This window comes from Ovis canadensis, chromosome 3 (genome assembly GCF_042477335.2).
Source record: "Ovis canadensis isolate MfBH-ARS-UI-01 breed Bighorn chromosome 3, ARS-UI_OviCan_v2, whole genome shotgun sequence".
Classification (NCBI taxonomy): Eukaryota; Metazoa; Chordata; class Mammalia; order Artiodactyla; family Bovidae; genus Ovis; species Ovis canadensis.
The window spans coordinates 159,643,822-159,666,764 of record NC_091247.1 but is presented as its reverse complement, the minus strand read 5'-3'; the positions used below and the strand labels follow the sequence as shown (position 1 = coordinate 159,666,764).

Below are 22,943 nucleotides of genomic sequence, written 5' to 3'. Positions count from 1 at the left end.
GAAAGAGCAAAAGATCTGGAACCATGTGACCTGCGTTACCATTGTGGCTTCATTATGTACTGGCCTTGTAATCCTTTGTAAGTCACTGAGTATCTTTAGGGTTCTACTTCCTCATGTATAAATCTGAACAGCGGTACTTTTCCGCAGTTGGCTGTTGTGGAGTAAATCAGAAAGCACACATTAAATCACTTTGTAAAATGTATTATTTTTGTTATTGTTCCTCTGTGATCAATCGAAATAGAAAGTGCAGCATCATATCACCTTACCCTGAATTGTAATGAAAGAAAGTTTGATTCAGTGGGTATGATCATGAAACAAAGTTGGGAGAGACATTTCTGGAACGGTCAAAACAAATACATAGTTTTTAGAATGACAATATACCAATGCTAGGGTCATCCGTTGTAGAGCGGTTGAGCTGAGTTAGGTAGTTTAGGGGGTCGGTTGCCTGAAACTCCCTTAAGTTTCAAATAGAGACTTTGGAGACAAGCCCAATGAAATGTGAGGTTTTTCTGAAGAAGGAAGGGAGACATTTTAATTTACAGATTCTGAAGAAAGGAACATTAATCCAGAGAAAACCTCCAGGGAGGATCCAGGAAGAAGGTATTCTCTGGGAAGATGGGTGAGCTGGGTACTCTCTGGAAGTGTGAGAATGTGAAAGAAAGAGAGCTCACTTCCACAACTGTTTAAAACGTTAAAGGATTTAAGCTAATGTTCGGGAATAGTTAACATTTCTCGGACTGAATATGGAACTTCCTCCAAGGAAAACAACTCAACTGCTAAAGTCAGCCCCAGGCTAATGCCAAGAAAATACTGCTAAATTAGGGTTCTAGGAGAGATATGACTCAGTTAAGTATCGTAGAGCTCTCAACCCATAAACTATCCCTTTGTAGTCCTTGAGAGCATAAGAGATTACAAATAAATTTACTGACTCTTTCCTTAAAGAAAGGAAATGCCTAAAATCATGATTCAGCTTTTTAAATTCGGTTTCCATGTGTAACTAGTATAGCTGCTGGGAAATGCTGGCTCCTCAAATCATTTTGTAAAACCATTTAAAAAAGATTTCATTGGAGTATGGTTGATTTACAATGTTGTGTCAGTTTCTGCTGCACAGCAAAATGAATCAGTTATGCATAGACATATATCCAGTATTTTTTAGATTATTTTCCCACATAGGTCATTACAGAATACTGAGAAGAGTTCCCTGTGCTACATAGTAGGTCCTCATTAGTTACCTATTTTATATATAGTAGTGGTAAACCATTTTAAAATGTTTTACCCTACAACCCGAACAGATGTTCTCGGTATCAAAGAAGGTTTCTGAGTATTGATTCTAAATCTCTCTCATTAAAATAAAAGTAATTAGAACTACTTAAAAGTCACATGATTTCTATCCTATGCACATGGACAAACACACAAGAAAAGGTATTACATGTGATATGAAAAATTGTGTCTCTAGTTCAAGTCCAAATCCAATTTCATATAATCACTCTGAATAATCTGTCAAATGTTAAGAAGACGTTGTGTCTTAAGTAGACTTTCAAGTATGTCTCCAACAGATTTGGAGTATTGATTATTGATCATCTCCTCGCAAAGAGTCAGACTTGACTGAGCAGCTAACACAAATACACAACAGAATCCTATAGTATACAATTTAATTTCCATTATCTCATAGATGTCTATGTTATCCATTATTGAACATTAGTCCTGAACTGTCAGGATAAAGTTGACATTAACTAAAGCTTGAATTTAGTCCATAGCATCTATGCACATGTGTTTGATTTGTCAAAACCCAACAGCATAATGTTTCACATATTTGTTCACTTTCCTTTGGTGCTGTTAGCCATGTGTGCATTTTCAAAATGAACTAGCTTTGTGAATGGTTATAGAAAGAAAAAAAGAAATATGTAAAGAGAATAAATAAATAATTTGCATCTTTAAAAAATACATAGTTAGTGTTTCTGTCTAAAAATATTGTGTGATGAGGAAATAGATCTGAAACAAGAGTAATTCTTTTTCCTTGAAGCAACGCTAACCTTGCAATTTTTACTCAGCTCCTTTGCGTAAGGATGAATTCTCCCTCCCAAATCTTGGAGAATTGTAAAAATTGAAATGAAAAGTTAACTCTTGAGACGATATATTCCTTTACCCCACCTGTATGTAACTGTCTACTTCAGAATGCTTTATATCCCCAAAGTGCAGCCATCTTCTCTAAGATAACAATGCTTGTTAAATGCTGCAACTCAGGAGCATACCAAAGTATCATTTAAAAATTAGTCATAATTTTCACAACACTCCTGCCATTGCTGCATTTTGTTTTGTTTTCTGATTTTTTAAAACTTAATTCTAATCTTTAACTTTCCAAAGTGAAAGCAAAGAAAATTTACTTCTATCTATATTTTTTGTGATAGAGATGAATGATATTTTAACTCTACATCAAGTCTTCAAATTTCTTGTGTTTTCTTTTCTTCAGTGAACTTACCTCTGCTTTCTCATATTCCCCATTAGAAGGGAAAATAGCTCTTCTTTCTTATAATTATCCTTTTTTGTAATTTGATGAACATGCTTCTCTACGTTTGATTGCATTGAACATAGGAGAAAATTAATCTAAAATGCACATTATACTCTTAATATCTATTTCCTCATTTGTCTCCCAGTTAGACTCTAGGATTCTTGAGACTAGGAAACATTTCTTATTTATTTTGTACACCCAGTCCCCATCTGATGTATACTTTATCATATATCAATTCAAATTTGATAGCCAGTAAATAACTTCATCAGGTCAAATTGTAAAAGGTTGGCTTTTACAACTAATTAGGACACTGAGGTTTTTAAAGAATTCTTCACTGATCTTTCTCCTCCATTCTGAGGGTACCAGAAAGGTACCAGAAGTCAGAAAGGTACAAAAACTCCACAGTACTAGCTCCCAAATCTGTTTTCATGAGAACTGCAGTGGCTCATTGCCATACACACACAGGCTGATGTTAATAAACACTAACTAGAGCAGATTGTGACTGTTCTCATCCTTGAACAGATTAAACAAGGCCAGCTGCAGTGAGGGCACTTTGCTATAATAATCCAATAAATACTTTTGAAATGATGCTTACTTTTGTCTTTTGCATTAAGTCCAAGAGTAAAGCCAAGTAGAGTGGAAAATAAAGAACACCTCCCCTTCCCCCCAATACCAAGCAAAAATTCCAGAGATTTTGCCAAAACTCCCCATAGATTTATCACTTGTTAGGAGACTTTGTACAGAGAACTACAAAATCTCCTTTACGTTCTAAGGGCCAGATGTTACTGTCAAATTGTAACCATTCAGGGCTACATGTGTACACACGTTGCCCCGTCATCTCTGAGTGCACACGGGAGGGACAGGACATAGAAGTTGTGATCCAACCTAGGCTTTTTCTGAGCTGAAGAAAAATTGACATCAACTACTGAGTTATGGTGGATATTTTCTCCTTTACGAAGGTCTCCCACCACAAGGAGGCAGGATCCTTCTCAGCTTGAAGAAGCTGTTAATACAGAAAGACTCTCAGCCCAACAAGAGTGGTATATGCAATAGGCAGGACTTCCCTGGTGGTTCAGATGGTAAAGAATCTACCTGCAATGCAGGGAGACCAAGGTTCAATCCCTGGGGCGGGAAGATCCATCCCCTGGAGAAGGGAATGGCATCCCATTCTAGTATTCTTACCTGGAGAATTCCATGAACAGAGGAGCCTGGTAGGCTCCACTGGGTCACAAAGGCTTGGACACAACTGAGCGGCTAACACATTCATTAGGCAAGGGATTTGTATAGCTACAGCTCAGTTTCATCCTCACATTGTTGAACTAACATTTGATCTGAAATTCTTCACACTTCAGACACATCGTCCTATCTAATTAACAGAAACATTCCTTGTGTGCTTAGTCTCTCTGCCGTGTCTGATTCTTTGCGACCCCATGGACTGTAGCTCACCAGGCTCCTCTGTCCATGGGGCTTCTCCAGGCAAGAATACTTGTCCTCCTCCAGGGGATCTTCCCAACCCGGGGATGAAACGCAGGTCTTCCACATTGCAGGCAGATTCTTTACCATCTGAGCCACCAGGGAAGCCCAAGGTGATTCCTTAGGTAAATCAAATAACTTTTTGACCACTTGGTGTTAGAGAATACTCTGAACTCAACTTCCCTATAGTGATGTCACTGAGAGTTGACTATTCATTTTTAAATTTGTTTTTATTTACTTATTTATTTTTGGCCGTGCCATGCAGAATATTAGTTCCCCGACCAGAGATTGAGCCCATGCCCCCTACAATGAAAGCGCAGAGTCTTAAGAGTCTTAACCACTGGACCGCCAGGGAAGTCCTGACCATTCATTTTTAAATTGAACTAGAAGCCACCATGGGCTTCCCTGGCAGCTCATTGGTAAAGAACATACCTGCCAATGCAGAAGACATGGGTTTGATCCTTGGGTCATGAAGACCCCCTGGAGAAGGAAATGGCAACTCACTCCAGTATTTTTGCCTGGGAAATCCCATGAACAGAGGAACTGGGCAGGGGCTGTGGGGTTGGGGTGGAGGTTACAGGCCTTGGGGTCTCAAAAGAATCGGAGTTCTTAGTGACGAAACAACAATAAGTCACCTCAGGCAGAAGATGAATCTGATTGCACTTGTGTGGTTACAAACATAATCCTAAGCGCCTCTGTTTCAATTAAGCCATAAAGGACTCTTTGGGAAGTTTAAAAACAAATATCTTTTTTAGCGGGATACCATATTTAATTAAAAATTTGAAATAACTGAGCTTATCCTGTGAGCTGTTATTTTGTGAGATGTGAAAGGCCCCTAAAATGTAACTTTCATTTAGAAATGAGAAATGAGAGTTAATATTTTAGGGGCCTTTCATGTGTCACAAAAGAAGTGAAGGTTTTAAAATTCTTTTTTAGTAAACAGCTAGGGGATGAATCTGTCTTGCCCTGTACTGCTATGAGAATGAAAGAAGGGTCAACGTGAAAAAAAAAAAAAGTATGTATTGGGAACAGAAGTACCTCTTAACTGAACAATGGTCTTATGATTTTAAAAGCCAGTGGGCAAAACCATCTATTGCTATTTGGCAATAAAACAAAGCATATAATCAGATTAAAAGTTTGCTACGTACATAAAACCAAAAGACCCATCTGCATGGAGATCCAGGAAAGGACTGTTTTCTTCAAAAGATCAACTTAAACCCTTTGCATAATAATCATCCTTACTTTACTAAACATTGTACCTCATTTTTTAAAACATCACAATGTTAAGCCCAATTCAAGCTTCTTTTCATTTAATGTTTAGGTCAGTATTGAAATAAACTACTAATGTTCAGGTTCTTTATTATGAAGGATTTTCTTTCAATACCTACTAGAAGGGGTGGCTTAGCAGCCTAGGCATCAGCTTTAAAATACCTAGACTCCCTGGAACCATAGGCTGGATTCACAGGAGGACCGGGGAGCCCCTTAATTATGCTGAAATAAATTTCCTATACCAGTGTCTTTTTACAAAATTTTAAAAGCCAAAATACTCTATGGACACTAAGAATTCAATCATTTTTCCCCTTTCATTTGGAGAAATACTGGTTTGCTGTATGATCTCAGAAATCCAAAAACAGGTTCTTTCCTTTTTCACATTCTTTGCATGATCTAGTTTAGCATGCTGTCTCCTAAGCTATTTACAGACTTTAACAACAGTATTTATTTGCTTAAAGGTTGTACATTCAATTTGGCTGTGCTAGTCAGATATAAGGTTTAATCTGCAGAAAACAGCATATTGACGTCCCCGTGGTTAGAGAGGGCCCTTCTTAATCTTTTTATGATTCATTCAGTCAATGGGTTTTTAAATTGTCTTCACAGTTTTATTTAACATTAACTTAATTCAAAGCATTTCTTCAAAGTCCTTTGTTGTTGATATTCTTTTGTTCTGGGAGGAAGCTCTCTTCCACCAATTGTATTTCAGAAGTTAAAATGCCACTGTGGAATGAGAGAGTTTCATTACAAGCTATTTGAGAGGTGTAACCATCTTATAAGGAACTCAGAATCTCAGTGCAAGGCACGGTTGACATGCCAGGGCTGCAGAGTGCCTAAACTGTGTAAACTTCCCCACATGCACAGACTTAACTAGAAGTGGAACCATCAGAACTGTCTAAATCAGCAACTTAGAGTAGGCTTTGCTATCTGTTCAATAGCACACGCCTATAAGAGAGATGTCCTCAGACCCTCCGCAGTAGGTAATGATGCAAGAATCTCCAAGTAGGGAGGGGGAGCAGCTGGACCTTGTGGGACTGAGTCTTCCCCCGGGGTTCACTCTCCATCAGTAGCCTAGGAGAGTCAGAGCTGGCCCTGCTGACAAAACCAGGGGCCTTCCCGGCTGTGGTGGCATGTGGAATCCCAAGAGATCCCAAAGAGCAGAGTGAATCTGGAGGTGGGAACTGAAGTCATGAAATAATAGCTTCTCCTCCAGGGTTGATCAGATTTGATTTTTCTAAAGAAAAGGTTGAGAACAGGTTGGGGATGCAGAGAATTAGGAAACCCCGGTTGTTGTAGCTTTAGAAGATGATCTCAGGGGAGTTAATTAAATTCCCTCTGCCTTAGTTTCCCTCTGAGCGAATGAAAATAACAAGTCCTGGGACCTTCCAGTCACAATGATGCTGATGTTTAAAACAGGATTTTAGCTTCTATACAGGAAATGCACGTGCAAAATATTGCTCCCTTATTAGGGTGCAGGGAAATATACTGCCAACCACACTCCAGGCCCATGTGTGCAGTTGATATTAGTCAGTTTTTTTATTAAAATATAGTGGTCGACCATGGTTTCAATGACAAGAATCCTAAGGGGCAACTGGTTTCTAGGTATTTAAGCTAGTAGGTGCCCCAAGGAAGATAAAAGATTTGCAGTTTGTTTGGTGTCCCCGAAGATTTCCAGACAGCAGTTTGTTTCCTCTCACTTTTTATGAATGGCCGTAGTATTGTGCTTCCGTCTGCATTTTCTACCAAAGCCATTCATAAAAATAAAAAACAAAACAAAATAACAACAACGGAAAACGTCGTCGGCGCAGTCTGGAGCCATTGGGTGCCAGAGGCTGGGCAGACATCCCGGCAGCCATAGCCCCAACCACCATTGAAAGTCCTCAAGGGTCTGTTTGTTTGGTGGTCTGAAAAGTATGAAGTGCTGTGTGGAAGGGCAGCTGGAAGAAGTTCTGTGACACGGACTAGGCCGGGAGCCAGGGCTGGCAGGGTTTCAGACATTGTCTTTCCCCTCATTGAAGTGTCAGGACCTAATTCATGGAAAATTGGGCGAGCTGGCAGCCCTTTCAGAGGATTTCATTGAGCCCCACAGTGTGCAGGAGTCACATGAATGCGGGCTCCTCAGCCAAAAAGGGAGGGGGACTTCTGAGCAGGAGGAACCAGTCAGCCTGCAAGAATGTGTGGGGATTTGAAACGATTTGGGAGTAAGCATGTGTACAGGTGTAATCGGCAGGGGAAAAAAAGGGGGAGGAAGAAAAGTGGTCTGTTCTTACAAATGACTCTTTTGAAATGAATACTCTCTGAGCGCTCAGAGAGTATTCTTGAATCCTAAGAGGCAAAGAAGTCCTAATCATTCTCAGTTGGATTCCACCTGGAGAAAACATCATCTCAGAGCCTGGGCCTTTATGATATCATCTCTACTGTGATTTAAAGTCAGAGGGAAGAACTTTGGGGTTTTGTTTTTGGGGTTTTTTTCAGTAAACAAAAGTATTTTGCTTTTCTTTTGTTTTTAGCTTGTTCATCGACAAAAATAAAAGCTCTGATTTTTGTTTTTTTAATAAAACATGTCTACTACAGCAGCAGTAAGACATCACACCATCACTGAAAGGAAAGAAAATGAATAGAAGTTCTGCCCTTTCACGATAAGAATGAATTTACCTTAACTTCTATTTTCTGGGAGAACTGTAGCAAGTTTCTTTCTTTATTTGTACCACAAAAGCATGTCATTGCCCATCAGGGTGGTGGTTCAGTTGTATTTGCAAATCTCAGTGATGTGTGTGTGTGCATGCTAAGTCGCTTCAGTCGTGTCCTACTCTTTGAGACCCTGTGGACTGAAGCCCGCCAGACTCCTCTGTCCATGGGATTCTCCAAGCAAGAATACTGGAGTGGGTTGCCATGACCGCCTCCAGGGGATCTTCCCGACCCAGCGGTGGAACCCACATCGCTTATGTCTTCTACAATGGCAGGCGGGTTCTTTACCACTAGCACCACCTAGGAAGCCTAGATGAATAAATAAGGTTTATATTCAAACATGAGAGTGAGTACTGGAAGTAATTCATTAAAAATTTGTGGCTTCATGGGACTTCCCTGGTGCTCCAGTGGTTAAGATTTCATGTTCTCAATGCAGGGGGCACAGGTTCAACCCCTGGTCAGAGAACTAAGATCCTGCATGCCCCAAGGTGCACCCCCCAAGAAAAATGGGCTTCAGATCCACCTTTTATAGCAACAAAGAATAACTTAAATGTTTTTCTAATATGCTAAATATTGGACAGCTAACTTAGGCTGGACAGAAAACAGTTTTCTCAAAAGGGGGGACTTTGCATTACATCCAGAATTAAATAGAGACGATAGAGATATGCAGATACAGATATGACAAAATATTCTGCAAGTGATAACATCAAGAAAGCGAATGAATTCTGTGGGTTGAAAAAACTGGAAAAAAATGAGAAAAAAAACATTGGAAAAAAATGGAAAAATGGGGAAAAAATTGCACATCAGATTCTGATAAGAAACTTGTATCCAGAACATATAAAGAACTCTTATAACTCAATAATGAATAGACAAATACATTTTTAAAGATTCAAATAGACATTTCTCTAAAGAAGATATACAAATGGCCAAAAGGTACATGAAAAGGTCAGCATTATCAGCCATTCAGTTCAGTTCAGTTCAGTTCAGTCGCTCAGTTGTGTCCGACTCTTTGCGACCCCATGAATCACAGCACGCCAGGCCTCCCTGTCCATCACCAACTCCCAGAGTTCACTCAGACTCATGTCCATCGAGTCAGTGATGCCATCCAGCCATCTCATCCTCTGCCGTCCCCTTCTCCTCCTGACCCCAATCCCTCCCAGCATCAGGGTCTTTTCTAATGAGTCAACTCTTCTCATGAGGTGGCCAGAGTACTGGAGTTTCAGCTTCAGCATCATTCCTTCCAATGAACACCCAGGACTGATCTCCTTCAGAATGGACTGGTTGGATCCCCTTGCAGTCCAAGGGACTCTCAAGAGTCTTCTCCAACACCACAGTTCAAAAGCATCAATTCTTCGGCGCTCAGCTTTCTTCACAGTCCAGCTCTCACATCCGTACATGACTACTGGAAGAATCATAGCCTTGACTAGATAGACCTTAGTCGGCAAAGTAATATCTCTGCTTTTGAATATGCTATCTAGGTTGGTCATAACTTTCCTTCCAAGGAGTAAGCGTCTTTTAATTTCATGGCTGCAGTCACCACCTGCAGTGATTTTGGAGGCCCCCCAAAATAAAGTCTGACAGTGTTTCTACTGTTTCCCCGTCTATTTGCCATGAAGTGATGGGACCAGATGCCATGATCTTCATTTTCTGAATGTTGAGCTTTAAGCCAACTTTTTCACTCTCCTCTTTCACCTTCATGAAGAGGCTTTTTAGTTCCCCTTCACTTTCTGCCATAAAGGTGGTGTCATCTGCACATCTGAGGTTATTGATATTTAGGAATATTCAGATCAGAACCGCAATGACATTCACCTTCACACCAGCAGGATGTAAAAAGACAGTAGCAAGTGTGGGCATGTATTTGGAGCAATTGGAATCCTCCTACATTGCTGGTGAGACTATAAAATGATGAGGCTGCTTTGGAAAACTATCTGACAGCTCTTTAAAAAGTTTAACAGTTAACCTCTATCACCCAGAAATGCCACTCCTAGCTGTATACCTAAGCGAAATAAAAACTTGTACACACAAAAACTCATACATGAATGTTCATAGTAGCATCATTTATGTTAGGCAAAAGTTGGAAACAACCCAGATGTCCATGAACTGATGGATATGTAAACAAAATATATCCATACAAGGGAATATTATTTGTCAATAAAAAGCAATGAATTACTGGGGCTTCCCTGGTGGACCAGTGGTTAAGACTCGATGATTCTTGTGCAGGGGGCACAGGGAACTGAGATCCCACATGCTACACCACCAAAAGATAGGTAAATAAATAAAATTATTAAAAAGGAATGCATTACTGACACATGCTATAGCGTGGATAATCCTAGAATACATTTTAAGTGAAAGAAGACCAGATGTTATATGATTACAAAAGATACAAAAGACTGTATATTTACGTGACATGTCCAGAATAGGCAAAGTTACACGTGGCACTAATGATAAAGAATCCGCCTGCCACTGCAGAGATGCAGGTTCCTTCCCTGGGTCAGGAAGATGCCCTGGAAAAGGAAATGGCAACCTACTCCTGTATTCTTGCCTGGGAAATCCCATGGACAGAAGAGCCTGGTGAGCTACAGTCTATAGGGTTGCAGCAAGAGTCAGACATGACTGAACACAACACACGTGTAGGGACAGATTAGTAATTGGCTGGCTAGAGAGGGAAGAGGGAATGGGAGTGGGTGATAATGGATAGGTCTCTTTCCCAAGAGCTGAAATCTTCTAAAATTGGATAGTGGTGATACTTGTACTACCTTCAGACTATACTAAAAAGCTTAGATGTATACACTTCATATGGGTGACTTTTATGGTATATAAATTATATCTCAAGAAAGCTGAGTTTTTTAAAACAAAATTGTAACAAATTAAGCCCTTTCACTTCCTAAGTTTTGTGATATGCTAGTTAAAACAAAGTGAATAGAATAGCAAGTTTATTTTGATGTAACTGCTATGTATTACAGACCTTAGTTGGGAATTGTTTTAAACATCCTTTAACCTGAAAGAAACCATTTGAACTTTGAAGAAACTTTCATCTTCGCAAATAAGTGTCAATATTTAAAACAGGTATACTTAATTATTCTCATTGTGTGTGTTTCCTTTTAAATTATAACAATTCTTTTTTTTTTTTTTCTTTCTTAGCCACAACAAGTTGTTCAGAAGAAGCCTGCTCAGGTAAGAGACAGTCACTGTGATTTTTTTCTCCCAATTAATGTAAAAAGTAAGACAAAAAAAATATGACCCCAAATAACCTTTATTTAGTCTTTCTCTAGTTTTATGTCAGCATTGTAGTGTTCTTGAAAACTGGTTGTATCCTTCAGACATAGTCAAGAATATATAGTCTGAGGTTTTCAAAAATTCTGAAAGACATCAAGATCTAAAGTATACAAAGCAAATAAAAATACTTCTAAAAATAAACCCTTTTAGTGCCTTATATGAAACAAATACTTAGTCTTCTGAGGTGTTTCGCCCATACTTAAACATCAGATTTTGCCCTTTCCATCTAACGATCCACATCCCATTGACTCCATACAGGACTTACTAGCTGCAAAGTATATCATGATCCATGACTAGAAACATATCTGTTCATTGACTTAATTCCCCCAAAGAAGGCCTGGAAATTGAGAAATTTTTATATTAATTTTGCTATTGATGAACTCTCTGATCTTAGCAGAGTGAGTCTCTGAAGTCTTTGGCAGCATCAAAATTAGGAACCGTCTTTACTTCTCTTGTTCCATATGCCTGGAGTTCCTTGTCCCAATTATAATCTGTACTTAGAAGCATAAGAATCATGTTTATTGAGAAAGTATGTCTTGAATAATAAATTAAAATATAAAAATGTCTTGCTGTTCTCCCTTTTGGGGTTGAAAGAGATGCACAGGAGACTTAGGTGTATCATACAGAACCTACCGAAGTAAGTTATTAAGCAGTATCACAGGTTACCAAGTTCTTTGTTGATCTTTCATATAATTTATCTGTAGGATCTTTTCCCTAGAGTTCTCTAAAACTGTACCTCTCACCCTGTTCTCTTGGGACAGTGTTGGTTTGCATGGGAAAGGCAATCTCCTGTATCTGCTGTTCTTTGCAAATGCAGCTTGAAAGAGAATTGAAGCTTCTAAACCAATATAAGCATACAGGAAAAATGTATCTGAATAATTACACATGTGCTTTAAAATAAAAACAGAGTTTCCATGAAAAAAAAAATCGTAATCACAGCTGTTCCCTTTCCTAAAAGCCAAGAGTGGTAGGGGACACTAAAAATAAGCACACGATGTTTCTAAGCAATGTTAAACAGAGCAAAATATAAACAAAAGCTTGACATTTTAAAGTAGGAGATCCCAAATATATTACCCTCTCATCCTTCATTAGTAGGGAAATCAAGAGAAAATTAATTTATAATTCTGTGCATTGGGGTCAAAGTATATTGCTGTGTTCACTGTTACATCATGGGCTGTGAATGACAGGTTAATAATCTAAGGTGGTCTGTTAAAGCTTTGATTCAGTGTCTATTTTTGGGGTTGTAGGGAAGATAAGGCAAACAAAAACACAGTCACTGCATATGAGAAATGTGTAATCTAGTTCAGAGGTTCTTAGCCTTGGCTGCATATTGGAATCACCTACAGATACTATTAATATAATTATGTATATCCAGTTGTATATATTAATATACGTAGTTGACCCTTGAACAACATGGGTTTGAACTGTGATGGTCAACTTAAACGGGGATTTTTTTTTTTCACTAACTGCTACAGTACCACAGGATCCATAGTTGGTTTAATTGGTGGATGCAAAAACATGGATATGGAGTGAGGACCAACTATAGAACTTGAGTATCTAAGGCAAATCCCGGAATCAGCCCACCTCGGATACTGAAGGACAGACAACTGTAAATGTGTGTACATCCTGAACCCTACCCAGTGGTGTATGCTGGAGCCAGCCCTTGTGAGGCAATTGTGTCTCTTCCAGATTCTATATTTAGTGATGTCAAGTAGGTGACTTGAAATCCATTTTGGTGGGAGTAGTTACACCATGGAAATTGATATATACTACAAGTCAGGACTTTATTTTACTGGAGAGCAAGTTGTTGAACTTTCACCTGCATACCACTGGCCTCACCCTTCAGTGATATGGATTATTTAGTCTGGAAACCCACGCATTAGTATTTTATGAACTCCTCAAGTAAGTAACGGAGAGCCATGGATGAAGATACTCAGTGAACACACTTGAGAAGACATTTGAACATTTGTTGAGCAAATGAAGGCACAATGAGAGTCTATGAGGCACAGCGTGATATAGATGAATGAGTGGGATTCCCTGTGTTGCCTAAGGGGATGATCCTCAGAAGAGTTTTGATCTTGTTATTGTTTAGTTGCAGAAGGGAAAATGAAGACATAGATTATTCTTTAGGAATAGAAGATGTTTTAGATGAGATGAATGGCATATTCAAAAGTAAAGAGGCAGAGACAGGTAAATCACTGGCGGAGGTTATCCACATGGCTAAAACTGATTACAAATTGGGCAATAATACACCAAGAAATAATGTAAGTGACATCAGACATTTTTGTCCCAAGAGAATCAGAACTATCAAAGAAATCACAAATGGATGGGGTTGGTCCTCACTGATCAGTCTTGCTGTCTTGCAGACCATGCTCCAGATTTGCCCTTGAAAAGAGAGTTTAGACTCAGAATAAAAGAACATGAGCTCATTGGGCTTCCTAATCTATATTGTCTTAAGGACACAGTGATGAATTATATAAACATGGGGACTACACGGAAGTTTGTGGAGGATAATGTAAATTTCACACCACATTCGAAAGAATCTCTTTCTTTTACATCTGTTTCTGTCAAAATACCCTCCTGGATGGCTTTTCCATGTGGCAGTCTGGATTAATTCAGGCTCGTATCCTTTCTATCAACACTACTTCCAGGGGTTACATTCAGATCCTGTTTTGAGGTGGCAAAAATTTTAGCACAATTAAATATTTTACATCCAAGAAAAGAACTCAACAGTGTATAAGGCGGCCTAGGTTTTTCTGGCCCTGTCAATGGATGAATTAATCTCTCTATTCCCTATATATCCATGAACTGGGAAAATAACGGTGCATCTTCATGTACTCCAAAGGACATTTTAAGAGTTGTATAAATTCCAGGGAATAGTATTACATTCTGACTTATTTTTGGATGCTTGGCTTTTCATTTCTAGGGATTTGTATTCTCAAAAATATCCAAGGTCTAATTAGTTCAAAACTACTATCTTTTTTTTACCTCAAGTGTTTTCACTGCATCTTTTTAAAATAAAGGATTTTCTAACAAAGGGAAAATTTTATGGTGATTTCTACATACTATCGTTAGGACTAAAGCACTTGGCTTGTGTGTAATTCCATGTGTATGGAGTTACAAAGACTCTCTTCTAAAGTATCCTAATGCCATCAAAATGCTTGTTGTCATTGTTCAGTCACTAAGTCATGTCCAAGTCTTTGCGACCCCATGGACTGCAGCACAGCAGGCTTCCCTGTCCTTCACTATCTCCTGGAGTTTGTTCAAACTCAGGTCCATTGAGTTGGTGATGCCATCCAACCATCTCATCTGCTGTCACCCCCTTCTCCTCCTGCCCTCACTTTTTCCCAGCATGAGTCAGCTCTTCACATTACATAGCCAAAGTATTGGAGCTTAAGCTTCAGCATCAGTCCTTCCAATGAATGTTCAGGGTTGATTTCTTTTAGGATTGACTGGTTTGATCTTCTTTCAGTTTAAGGGACTCTCAAGAGTCTTCTTAAGCCACAATTGAGAAGCGTCAGTTCTTCGGCGCTCAGCCTTCCTTATGGTCCAGCTCTCACATACATGCGTGACTAGTGGAAAAACCATGACTTTGACTCAATGGACCTTTGGCAGAAAAGTGATGTCTCTGTTTTTTAATATGCGGACTAGGTTTGTCATAGCTTTTCTTCCAAAGAGCAAATGTCTTTTAATTTCCTGGCTGTAGTTACCGTCCGCAGTGAGTTTGGAGCCCAAGAAACAAATGTCACTGTTTCTGCTTTTTCCCTATTTGCCATAAAGTGATGGGACCAAATGCCATAATCTTAGTTTTTTTCATGTTGAATTTTAAGCTTTTTCACTCTCCTCTTTCACTGTCATCAAGAGGCTCTTTAGTTCCTCTTCGCTTTCTACCATTAGAGTAGTATTATCTGCATATTTGAAGTTGTTGCTATTTCTCCTGGCAATCTTGATTCCAGCTTGTTATTCCAGTCCGGTATTTCACATGATGTACTCTGTTTCAAGTTAAATAAACAGGCTGACAATATACAGCCTTGTTGTACTCCTTCCCAATGTTGAACCAGTCCATTGTTCGTGTCTGATTCTAACTGTTGCTTCTTCTTAAATTTCCGCACATCTTTGGGGATGCAACTTTTTGAAAATGGATTGAAGAAAGTCATAATTCATTCTAAGGAGCCAAATTCAGAATTAGGCAAAATCTCAGAATTTAGATGTGCATATGTGTATATAAGTACATACATCAAGAGAGGAATAAAAATTTAAGGAAAACCATTCTGCAGAGGTGTGCTTGGGAAGTCCACCAGGTGCCATCAGCTGCAAACCTCAAGTGTGTGTCACGTAACCCTGATGGGAAAGTTAATAACCTTAAAAATCTAAAAGGGAAGATCTAAGTTCCAAAACCAGTGAAAACTAAGCTTACTAGAGAATTCTATATTTTCATTTAAAGTAAAAAAGTAAGAAGTTAGCTAATTTCCTAGTTTTTTAGCCATTGATTGCTAAAAAAAGCAGTTGATTTCTCAGCCACATGGATTACATTCTCAATTTGAGTAGGAAATTGGTAGGTTTTGTTGCTGCTGTTGTCCTTTTTCTAAAAGAAACCTTATAAGATATAGGATTATTATTATTGCTAGAGGGGGCTTTGTTTCTCAAGTGTTAATTTTCATAAGAAAAAAAATCTCACCCCATCTCAGAATTCTAAAAAGATTTTGTTGATTTATTAGCTATCTTATTATTTCTTGATTTTCGCCTTTTAAGATTTTAAACTGAAATTAGAAGTGAGTCCTTATATATAATTCAGATTTTTTTTTTCTCACGTGAGCCCTACTCAGAAGGTAAAAACAGCTTTAAACAATCTAACTTCTCCTTCCTTTCAACCCAGTTTCCTCATTGTTGTAGTGCCCTGGCAAGCTACACCTCTAGCAATTAAGACAGGTAGAAACCTGCTCCTTTTCGGCTTCCCAGTGAGAGAACTGGAAAGTTTTCAGTTTCTAAGAGACTGGAAACAAAGCTTTCTGTTTCGAAATAGAGCTTTTACCTGCAAGTAACATCATTTGTGGGTGATGTGTGTTGGGGCAAAGAAATCTAAGCCTTGGTTATCATGGGATTTCCCCCCCCTTAAAAAAAAAAAAGAAGTTGAATGCTTTCACAGAGACTTCAAGGGCAGTTTTAAGGATGTTTATATTTCAGACAACCTAAACATTGTTTGGAGCAAAATGAGAGATTTCACTTTGGGACAAGCAGGTTGATGAATTGCAGTCAGCATCTTGTTCTCAAAGAAAGCATTTTTACTGGGGGCTTTTAGTCTAGACATACAAAGGAAGAAGGAGGAAAAAGGGAGAGTTCTCTAACACTCATCTTTTACGTGGTATCTTGGCCAGTGCGGTAAATAGTTCATCATAAATCAGACTTGCAAAAAAGAGTCACTCTCTACTCACTCAGGGAGAATAGTGATTTATGCTGCTTAAGTCATAAAGAGTACTGATTTATTTGTTTTCCAACTTATGCTCTTTCAAGCTGGTAAAACAGTTTGTGGGCCAGTAGTAAATGTTTGGTACCAACTGGCAAAACATAAAGAATGATATCAAAGCCCACCTTGAGTGGGACTGTTTTGTGTATAGGAAATACATTTTTGATTTAACCTCTGACCTCTGACATTGCAAAGGTCAAGGAAAAAGAAAAGATCCAAGTAGAAGGCATCATTTAACTCTTATAATAAAGTAGCTCAAGGAGATACAGCACATGGGTAGGGCAGAGGAAGCATATCAAAATGATCATCAACTGTAAACATATGAAGTCATTAGCTTAGTTTTAATAAAGGAATATTGGCAAGATGAAGTCAGCTGTTTCTTGGCATGGGATGTCTTACAGAGATGACATAAACGTCTAACGGAAGTGAAAGAACATTACTCAGTTTGGGGCACGACATAAAACTCCAAAAGGCAAAATATAGTGTTTCTGAACTTGACAGATTTCCTATAAGAGGTTTTTTTGTTTTTTTTTTTTTTAATATGATTGCCTTTAACTATGTGGTAAAGCCTGTGGATTAGGCTAAAAATAAAATGGCCATGTCTGTCTGCTTTCCTTTGCATATTGCAGAGTGCTTTTCCTATGCATTTTGATGTGAGTTGTATAAAAAGCTATTATTTATTCAATATGTAAGATTTCTTCTTATTATCCAAACCCAAATTAATATGAATAAATAGTAACTGGCTTTAAAACACTGTCTTTCTAAGGAAATCCTTAATGTTTGAATAGAAATATGTTGGTTTGTCCAAGAAACTTTTTTAACTTTGAGGGGATGTTTGCTGGACACGGAAATGTTTCTACTGAAGAATTATTTAACTTACTGTTATTATTGATATTTTCATAATCATCTTCAAAAGTCTTTGTCTCAGGCTAATAAACAATGTTTGGTGCAATAATGACTAAAACTCAGAAATGTTCTCTTTCCTGGCAACAAATACAAATTATGAACAATTTTATATACATAGAAAACAGAGAGAAAATATTTCTGCTAATCTGAGCCATCAATAAACACATCCAGAATAAAACCATTAAGCAGCCTTTAATTTATCCATTTTTAAACTACTTTGTAAAAAGAAGAACATTCCTCAATAGTTTTGGAAATGTTGAAATGAATTTCCTTTTCCTGAGTGGTTCCTTCATATAAAAATCTTTCTGCTGCATCTTTAACTATTTCTTAAACATGACATTTCTTCAATAAGAATTAGAAACTGCCGGACACAGGAGCCTTGAGGGCTACAGTCCATAGGGGCGCAAAGAGCCGGGCACAACTGAAGCAACTTGGGAGGCATGCATGGAAAACTGATGAAGCTTGTGATCCTCAGAAATCATGACTTACAGGATCCTGAAATCCGCAGTTAATGAGTGTGCAAGTCTCTCAGTCATGTCCGACTCTTGCAATTCCATGGACTATACAGTCCATGGAATTCTCTAGGCCAGAATACTGGAGTGGGTAGCCTTTCCCTTCTCCAGGGGATCTTCCCACCCAGGACTCAAACCGGGGTCTCCTCCATTGCAGGCGGATTTTTACCAGCTGAACCACAAGGGAAGCCCCCAGAATTTGCATTTAGTTTATATATAAAATGAACTGTCTATCTGAAAAATGTGATTCCCTTCTGAAGATATTTTTAAATAGTCTTCCATCCCAGAAAAGAGTTCGTAGTATCCCAGAGATGAATGTTACCTCTCTTTACAGTATTTTCAGGGATGAAACTCTGATCAGAGGCATGCACAAGACAAACAGGAGTATATTACAAATCTAAGATGTCATATTTTGTTTTCTTTGGGAGGCATTCTTTAGTAACAGGTTTTTTTCCCTTTCTTTCACAGCTATCTATCATTGAACCACAGATAAAGAAAGAAACACAAAATGAGTAGCTATAATTAATCATCATAGCTCCACACTGTAGTCTTACAGAATTTTTACTCTTTTTTTCAAAATTTTCCCATTTTGTTGTCACATTTTTTTCTCACACCCTGCTGATGGGTATTATCATTATTGTGTAACACAGTGGGAAAAAGGCACAAGTTATATACACGTTAATGCTAGGGCTGGTGCCCATGGTTATTGATATCTAGAATCAACCTTCTTTACCGTAAACATCCTCCAGTAAGACCTTCAAAGGGCTCCCCCGGTGGCTCAGTGGTAAAGAATCTGCCTGCAATGCCGGAGACGGGTCAATCTGTGAGTCGGGAAGATTCCCTGGAGAAGGAAATGACAACCCACTCCAGTATTCTTGCCTGAGAAACCTCATGGACAGAGGAGCCTGGGGGGCTACAGTCCATAGGGTTGAAAAGAGGCAGACACGACCTAGCACCTGAACACACAATAAGATCTTAAAACTGACTTTTATTAAGTTGATGGTAACACATGCAAGGTAGACACTTGTATATTTTTACATACATAAGACTAAAATTAATAAAAAGATAAGGTACCATAAATATCCCAACTTCTGAAGCCTCCTTTTGAAAAACATTTCCACCAGAATGCCTTGCACTTGCCAGATCATAGGGTTTATATAGGTTCCATTGAACATGTTTTTTTTAAAATGTGATATAAAATTTTCCTAGTTGAAGGAAGTAATCACTTTCCATGAAGTTAAACAGCCCCAATCCATTTTAAATTAAAATATCTGACCAAGAAATAGAAAATGTCTGATTTGTGGTCTCGTGGGTCACTTAGCTGCAGATGGAACTTGAAAACTTGGTTTCTGGTCTCTGCTACAGAGGAGGGGAACCCATGATTTTTGTTCTAGCGGGACTGGCTTGAGATATTCATGAACATGAAAAACTCTTTCGTGTGTCATTCCAAGTCCTTAAGGAACTGAACATACTAAGATGACAAAAAGAATGTCACTAAACCATAACTACTCTTTCTAGAAGACAAGGTATTATTTGGTTTACTAGCAAGATAGCTTAAATTACAGATGCATTTGTAGCCTGCAGCACTTTCTAATAAGAGAGTCACAGAGTTCTTTGCAACCAAGGTGGGAAAAATAAGTATTTATTAAAGGCGACATAAAGGCAACATGGACTTCTGTGACTAGCCCTCCTTCCTACGCACAAAGAGGGGCATGATGGTGTCAGCACCCCTATAATTTGCAGGGAGAGTATTTCCATTTCTCGGTTCCATTGAAAATTTGCTGGCCTCCTTTCCACTGCAGACCTTCTGTTTAGTCTGCATCTGAAAATTAAACCCAGAGCTTCAGCTCTTGCCTTAAACCTTCCTCCAGTGCACACCCTCACCCTTGCCTGTGGTGGTAAGACCTATGGTTAAACACCTAAGACATTGAAAAATTCCATCCAGCATGAGGGGATCAGGATGTATATTGGGATGTCTTCTTCCTCCTTTTGAATCAGTGAGCAAAAGTGCATCCAAGGGTATATGCTAAATGTGTCATGCTGAACAAAATCAAAAGAACGGGGAGAGGTGAGAACTGTCTTTCTAGGTTTTAGTGGGTTTTTTCCCCCAAGCATAATGAAAGCAATGAAAGAGTTACACTTATTAAATTCCGTTTGGGGGGAACAAAAGAAAAACTTTAGGCAAAATGAGTGCAATTTTTCCAGCAGTCATAATAAAAATATAGTTCTCCAACTCTGCGTACTTTCTTTTCCCTCTCTTCAGTTTTCTGCCAAAAAAATCCACGTGTTTCACCCCCGTGTGGTGCAGCCTCAGTGGTCTTTGTAAGGTAACTGAGTGGATGGCTGGGGGCTGTTCAGTGTTTAGAGGCCTTAGTGGCTGGTGCTCATAAAAATGTCACTGTGCACTTTCACTTTGAAAAGTCCTTTTATCCTACATTCCTGAAGCGCCATTCCAACAGTAAGCCTCCTTGACCAGACTGCGGCTGCCTGGCTTTCCCACCTCGCCAACTAGCCCCTAATGAGATGTGGAGAGTGCTTGGCGACAGTCTTTCAACGACTCAGTATTGCCTCAGAGCTGCCGTTGGGGGGCTACCCAAGCTCAAAGATCTTTTAGCCATATGCAGCAAACATGAAGCAATTTAAGTAAATAGCTCAAGTTCCAATCTATTGCCTACAGCAAATGGCAGTCTTTTAAGTTACTTAGGAGGATTGAATCTCAGGGGTTTCCTACCATCTACTCTGCTATGAAAATAAGATTCCTAGGGGATGTCAGGACCAGATGCATCTTCCTTTTATCACTGGTTCCTGTCTGTCCACTCTTTGCACCTCAGAAGGGCCCTGTGTGAAGTCTGGTCAGCAGCTGAACATGGATTTTCTGACGCCATCCTTTTTTTTTGGGGGGGGCGCTATACTGGGTGTCTGTTGCTTAGCTCAGGCTTTCCCTACTTGTGGCAAGCATGGGCTCCTCCAGTTGCAGCACGAGGGCTTCTCATTGTGGTGGCTTCTCTTGTTGCAGAACACAGGCTCTAAGACACACAGGCTTCAGTAGTTGCGGCACACAGGCTCAGGAGTTGTGACTCTGGAGCTTGGGCTCAGTAGTTGTGACTTACTGGCTCCGAAGCATGTGGAATCTCCCTAGACCAGGGATTGAACCCATGTACCCTGTATTGGCAGGCAGATTCTTATCCACAGTGCCACCGGGGAAGTCTTCTGACTCCATCATCATGCATCCACGACATACAGATGGTTCCTGAGAAGAAAAGCAAGAACTCCTCTCCCAGCCTTACTTTGCAATCTGCTGTTGAATCATCTGCCCCAGTTGAGTCAATGAACTGTGGAACAACAACAAAAAAAAAATGTGAAGATTTTTCTTCTCTTAATTACACGCATACTTTCTGTCACAGCAAAAGGCCAAGTTACTGGAAGGGTGAGAACTGGCATTTGCAGAGGTGAGAGCTGCCACCTCTCACATGCACCTCCAACATGATCCCCTTGGCAGCCATGTCATCCTTTAGAGGTTGGCCAGTCAGGGCTATGCCAAGAAGAGAAAACTCTCCACAAACCAGACACTTGTGAGAATCTTCATCCTGAGCATGTGAGAGCTACATGACCTCCCAAGGTTGACCCAGTGAGGCTCCCACCCTCTGACATCCTGGTTAGAAACCCAGTCCTAGCAGAGGCATTTCAGTGTCCATGGAAATAAAACAACTCTCCATGTTGTATTAAGAACCATTAAATAAAGGAAACAATATGAGAATGAGGGACCGTCATTTTCGGCTAAATTGTGACTAAAGGATTTAAATAAACCACTTCCATATCAGGAGCTACAAGAGCTCAGATCAAGCAAAGTTTCTGGGAATGTTTTGAAAAGCTGATCACATCCCATCTACTGCAAGATCTTTGTAAGTTCATGGCCTGAAAATTCGGTTTCCTTCTGGATTTGGAAGACCTTTTTCCAGATAGTCTAGAAAAATTGATCAGTTAGGAATGGAATAGTTACAGCTTGATCTGGGGCCCCAGGGGCCTTCCAACTTGACAGCCTTCTGTTAATTTGTTAACCAGGGGAAGAAGCAATCAAATCTATCTGCCACCTTGTACGCCGTAGTCTGTTTCAGAGTAGTCACCTAAGTCCATACCTCCTGTCCTAATGAGGAGTCCTTTGGGGATGGTTGAAGAGTGTATCCGCCGAACAACATAAGTGACTTTCTGAAATTTAAATATTAAGTGTAAAGACAAGGTCAAAGGGCAGCTGAACATTAGCTCAACTCTCTTGCGTCTGTCCGTGGCTTTGATCCCCTTCCATCCTCCTTTGTGGCCAGGACTCCATACATGGAGAATCTCAGGATCCTGGCCTGTTGCCTATCAAGAGGTATAAACCTGCTGCTTAAATATGTGAAGCCCAGTTTGGGTGTTGGGAGCAGAGGGGAGGTGGCTACAAACGTTCCACGTTTCCTACATAACCCAAAGCAGACTAAACAAAACCAGTGTGAAATCTCATGACTTGATGCTGCAGTGGTTATATTTTTTAAGCTATAATCCATTCATTTGTATGTGTGTTTATTCCCAGGATTTACAGCTCCCTCAGTCTTGGGTAGAGGGAAGAGAATGTTTGAAACCTTTTGCAAAGGGTTTGCAATAAGCAGTGGCCTATTAAAACTCAGGATACAGTGAGTGTGTGTGCATTCGTGTGAGCCTGTGAGTGCCCGTTCATGTGGGCTTTTCTTCCCCCGCCTCCCTTTTGCTGCTTTTACGCAAAAGCGTCACACATGGTAGCATTTAGGAGTTCCTTCACAGCTGAAGTGCTTCAAACACTAATGAATGGAAGTTTGGTCATATAATGCAGACA

General features: G+C 39.5%; 1 protein-coding gene across 1 annotated transcript in view; it reads left to right on the top strand.

The window, feature by feature from the left end:
- HMGA2 (high mobility group AT-hook 2) overlaps positions 1-22,943 on the top strand; it is a 145,226-nt gene that overhangs the window by 119,892 nt on the left and 2,391 nt on the right. The window contains exon 4 of the mRNA XM_069580959.1: positions 11,081-11,113. Within this exon, the coding sequence (XP_069437060.1) occupies positions 11,081-11,113 (33 nt within the window). The remainder of the gene's footprint in view (positions 1-11,080; positions 11,114-22,943) is intronic.